The sequence below is a fragment of the Microplitis demolitor genome, chromosome 2, assembly GCF_026212275.2.
Source record: "Microplitis demolitor isolate Queensland-Clemson2020A chromosome 2, iyMicDemo2.1a, whole genome shotgun sequence".
Lineage (NCBI taxonomy): Eukaryota > Metazoa > Arthropoda > Insecta > Hymenoptera > Braconidae > Microplitis > Microplitis demolitor.
In genome coordinates this window covers 260,348-266,088 of record NC_068546.1, presented here as the reverse complement: position 1 = coordinate 266,088, position 5,741 = coordinate 260,348, and the positions used below count along the sequence as shown (strand labels likewise).

General features: G+C 29.8%; 1 protein-coding gene across 1 annotated transcript; it reads right to left on the bottom strand.

Moving 5' to 3' along the window:
* Nucleotides 1-848: 848 nt before the first annotated feature.
* LOC103578523 (dynein axonemal assembly factor 1) lies at nucleotides 849-3,458 on the bottom strand (the record flags this gene model as incomplete). The annotated part of the gene is made up of 5 exons (XM_053743185.1): nucleotides 3,194-3,458; nucleotides 2,818-3,150; nucleotides 1,530-1,672; nucleotides 1,291-1,454; nucleotides 849-1,182 (listed from the first exon to the last, which is right to left on the bottom strand). Coding segments are annotated over exons 1-5 (1,239 nt in total), but the record flags the coding sequence as incomplete, so codon positions are not given.
* Nucleotides 3,459-5,741: the final 2,283 nt, after the last annotated feature.

Sequence of the window (5,741 nt, the reverse complement as noted above, 5' to 3'; positions counted from 1 at the left end):
AATATAAAATGTTTTTTCATGACCTCATAATTATTTCACGGAGGCTCGTTCATTGCCATCAAACGTCAGTATAATTAATGTGAATGTGGAAAATGGAAAAAATAAAATAAAAATGTATGTAGGTATTTAAAGAAAATAATAATAATAACAATAATGATAATAATAATCTTTTTTTGTTTTATTTACTCGCACTGTGCGACCTGCATTTCTAGAGATTTCAAATTTTTGGCGGGAGAATTGAGGACTTGAATTAATGGACGTGATTTTGGTGAAGGTAAATCTGTCGAATTTTCTGAGTCTGAATCGGAATCATCGGAAGAGATGTTGATTAAATCCCCGATTTTTCTAGGGAACACTCCAATTTTCATTAAATTTTCTGTGTCTTCATCGTCCAATGGCGGCAAATCTATTACAATAGTTCCTTCAAGTTGCGGAAGATTTAATTTGAACAAATTATCATTTTCTAAACTCTTTCCACTGTTTTCTTTCATTGAAAAATTTTCCGAAATATTTTTATCATTTCCCACACAATTTTCCATAGAGTTTTTCTCATTTTTCAAGTAATTTCCTTCCTTTTCTGTAAAATTTTTATCAACATTTTCCGTTAAATTTGTATTATTTTCTCCATTTTGTAAATAATTTTCCTCATTCTCCAAGTGATTTTCTTTACATTCCACTAAATTTTCCACACTATTTTCCGTATTTTCCCTGAAATTTTCTTCGACCAACAAATTTTCCGAAATATTTTCTTCATTTCCCACACAATTTTCCTTAGAATTTTTCTCATTTTGCAAATTATTTTCTTCCTTTTCCGTAAAATTTTTATGAACATTTTCCGTTAAATTTTCATTATTTTCTCCATTTTGTATAAAATTTTCCTCATTTTCCAAGTGATTTTCGTTACATTCCACTAAATTTTCTTTTACCAAAAAATTTTCCGATAAATTTTTCTTACTTTCCATAAAATTTTCATCAACATTTTCCAAACAATTTTCCATTAAATTTTCATCATTTTCACCATCAGACGATTTTTCATCATCAGTATCAAATAAATTTGTTTCAATTTCCCCTTGAATTCGCGGCAAATTACGTAACCCCATAACACTATCATTTATTTTTTTCTGTTCTGCTTTATTACATCGGTCCCGTTCCCTCATTTCTTCTTCAGCGCCTCCTCGTTCCCTAGGCCAAAAAAATTAAATCAAATTTCTTGACATCAACTAATTGGTCATTAAAAAAAAACAATATATGAATAAAAAAAAAAATGTAGACGATGAAATGCATAGATACCATGCTAGAGCACAAGCTCGATCTATGGGAAAAACCGGACGGTCATCAAGATAACTCAGATTCTTACATTTTAAAATCATTACTTTACGGTAGGTTTTAATGGACCTCAAAACTGGATTTCCCATTAACGTCAATACCCGTAGAGACTTCATGGCGCCAAAAATCTAGATAAAAGTAACTTTTCAAATGTGTGTCAAATTTTTCCATATCTTATCTTTTAAATGAATAAGATACTCAACCTCCATTACTTCTGGTGATTCGATTTGATTGTGCGAGACATCAAGAACTGAGAGTGAGTCCAAATATTTCAAGTGCTCAATATCTTGGACACTTGTCAGATAATTGTGCGATAGATTCAAAGTATTCAAAACTTTCAAGCCATCTTCAATTTGAAATATTTATAGTTTTACTAATGGGCCACATAAGGGCAAAACAGGTTTTAAAAATTTTAAGTAACTAAATTTTTAAAAGTGAAAGTCACTGGAATTTTTCATTTTTTTTAATTAGCGGGGAAAAAATGTGAGACAAATTGGGCTGCGGAATTTTTGAATTTAATTTTAATTTTACGTACAATTGTAAGTTGAAAATTTTTCATAATTTTTTTGCAAAATTGACATGATTTTTCAAAAGTCGATACTATTTCAAGTAAAATGAGTACCAACATCGATATGTTTGGATAAAATGGCCACTGTTCGGTTAATTTAGCAATTAATTAATTTTTAAAATTTAAATTTTCAAAATTCCCGCGACTTTATTTGAATTTATTAAAATATTGGCTGAGAAAATTTTTTTAATTATTGTCATCCAATAGATGACATTTTTCAATGTTCATTCCGATTCTCCTACTTCCTAACCTTGACAGATGGAAAATTTAAAAACCCTCTTGTAATATTCAAATTTAATCAAGTTCTTCCCGCGCTTGAGAATATTTTTATGCTCACTCAAGATGAAGCCGAGAAAAATATTATTTTTAAATTGCGAGTTGTATTTTTTTAGAGAGCGAGTAATAAAATCTGCAAGTGACGAGTTGACTAACCTCAAAAAAAATTTCATAGACAATTCATAATAAATTTATGAAATTTGTCTATCTTCCGTCGAAATTAGGACAGTAAATTCTAAATAATTAAATTTCAAGCCGCGATTTTTTTTAAACTGAGGAACAAAAATCGCAAGTGAGCAAATTTCTAACCTCGAAAAATTTCATAGAAACAATTTATAAAAAATTTATGAAATTTTTGTACTTGCCATCGAAATGAAGCCAATAAAATCAAAGTAAATAAATTTGAAGCTGTAATTTTTTAAAAAATGAGGAATAAAAATCTCAAGTGAGCAATTTTCTAACCTCGAAAAATTCACATAAAAAATTTCGAACCATATCTAATTTCCATCGAAATTAAGTCAATAAAATCTAAATAAATCAACTCAAGGCTCGATAAATTTTGAAATTGACAAATAAAACTCTAGCTACCTTTCAACGTCAAAAATTTTTAAATGACCCATTTTGCCAGAATTTAAATCCCAACTCACCAAGATTTTCAATAGTCCTAATAGTATTGCGCGACAAATTAAGAGTGTCCAACTTAGTAAGGGCTTCAAGATTCTCAATTTTCGATATCAAATTATTGTGCAAATACAAACATCTCAATTCCCTCTGATTGCTCAAATTAGCGATCTCCTTGATTCCATTATTCTCCAGCCACAGGCACTTCAGCCCCGTGTACTTTCCCAAATTCTCAATATATGAAAATCCATTGTAGTGGAGGTACAGCACATCATTAAGATACGGTGTCTGATATAAATTTTCCTTCTTGCAGTGATTCCTTATCAGATCTTCCGTCATCCTTAAATATTCAAAATTATCTTTACCCTTATTAACATAAATTTCAATAACTTTTTTTTCTACCATACCTTTTTCCATGTTTCTCATTAAATTCATAAACTTTGTCCTCAATAATGACCCGATTCAAATTTTCTTTCTCAATCTCCAAAAAATCCTCACCCTCGTCAATTTCAATTTTAAAACTGTCATGGTAAAATTTTTTCTTAATTTCACTGGCGTCACCCTCGTCTAGGGGCTGCTCAAAATCATTATGGGAAAAATTGCAGTCACTATTTAACTCAACGTCCAATTTATCGAGCGCTTTGGTTTTATTTTCCACTATAATCATTTTTTCGTCACTTATCGCACTAATTAATAAATTAACGTCTCTATTATGGTCAACTTCCCCGTTAATTTTATTTAGTTCCTCAAGGGCACCTTCGATTTCCATGGGATTTTTTTTTATGCGGAAAAAAATAAAATAAAATAAACGGCAACTTGTTTGTCGAAGTCAAATTTATTATGACAAAAAGTCGGGCAATAAAACAAATGCGAGACAAAAAAAAATTTATATATATAGATATATATTTGTATATAAAAATTTAAAGAACTGACAGCTTGCGTAAGAAAGTGTCGACCGGAAACAAGAGACGATGTCGAGTAGTCAGACAACTCGCGAGTCTCGTCATGGCAACCGCGAATCGCGTGTTTGTTCGATATCGACAAAAAAAGGAATTATTTTACTGCTACCATATATGTGTATGTAAATATACATTTTTTTTTTATTTATCGTGAATTCTTTTTTTATCGGAAATCTGGGAAAGTGATTTCTGTTAATTTCTAGTGGATTCTAATTTATAAGAAATTTAAAGCTCAAAAAAGATGTAAGAGTTAGAATTTAGACCCCCCCTCTCCCCCCTATAGGTGGGGGTGGGTCATGAGAATTTTTTAAATTTAAATTTCAAAGGGAAAAATTGGCGGAAATTATTTAAATTTAAAAATGAAATTTTTTTTTAGGGTGTCATCTTACCCCGTGGTAAATTTTGTAGATTTTGCAGACAGTTTTGATGCTGAATATTTATTCAGTCCAAAAAATAAAAAAAAAAAAAAATTAGGACATTTTTTAATACACGACCCATTTTACCCCCTTACTTTTTTTACGATAATTAATTTTGCAACCACGCGTAATTTTTTTTAGTAAATTTAAATTCAGAATCTAATTTTTTTTTTCCTGTAATAAATTCCAAATTTGGGGGCAAAATGGACAGATGTAAAAGTTCAAAAATTAATTATTTTATAATTAAAGGGGGGGGGGGGGTTAATTACAGGTCGAGTAAAATAATGGGGCAAATTGGTCAACAATTTTTTCGTGGCCCATTTTACCTCAGACTCGGTTTGAAAAAATGAAAAATAAAAAATTTAAAATTTCCCGCGCTGACCCATTTTTTAAATAAAAAAAATCTATGCACCAAAAATGGCGCCAATTTTGACCGAATCCCTGTCTAATTTAAAATACAAAAATTTTTTGTACGCATCCCAAAAACTAATGATAAAAAAAATAAATAGATTTTATTTCTAATAAAAAAATTTCATGGTCAAACGATTCCCAAAAGTTAAAATAAAAAATTCAATATTTAAATGTAATTCATCTTTTTGGCCGCCCTCGAGTCACGTGACTCGCAAACTTCTTTTTGTAAAAAAAAAAACTGAAGAATACGAACTAAAGAATAAAGAAAAAAAAAACATAATTAATTCTTCGTTGGAGGGCACCTACGCTGAATTTGCTATTCAAAAACCAGTCTCGAGTCTCTTTAAATTTTTTTTATCTCGCATTCGCGATCGATAGACAATAGAATGCGTCTTCAATTACATAATGCATTGTAAAGTACCCTTTCCACCTTGCATATATATTTCATGCCAAATGTATATGTATACATATATATAAATATTTTTTTTAGCTATTTTCGTAAAAAAAAAAATGAAAATAAAATTTAAAGATGCAGAGACTTCCGGGTAAGATGGAACATTAAACTCGATTTATAAGACGAATCTTGAGGTCACGGTCACTACTCGCGTACGTTCGCTTAAATGCAAATATATTTTTGATCGAATTCACTGTGAGACAACTTTTTATTTTATATATATATATATAAACATATATATGTTACAATTTAAGACTATTTAAATTAAAAACTAGACAAGTTATTTACATATATATTCAACTATTTGATCTGATCCATAATAATAAATATGTAAATATATATATAATCCGAGATGGCAAAGTCTGGAAATTAAATTAGTAGAAATGAATATGGGGAAGATGAACCATGAGATTGGTAAAAAATAAGAGTATAAAAATGTTTTTTCAATTATTTCCCATAGGAATTTAATCCATGCGAAAATTCGTATAGGAATCTAGTATGGATTCTTATGGGGATTTTTTCAATGATTTCCCATAGGAATTCAAACCTGGCAAAGATCCATAGGGGAATCTAGTATGGATTTTTATGGGGAATTTTTCAATTATTTCCCATGGGAATTCAAACTAGGCAAAGATCCATATGGGAATCTAGTATGGATTCTTATGGGGATTTTTTTCAATGATTTCCCATAGGAATCCAAACTATGCAAA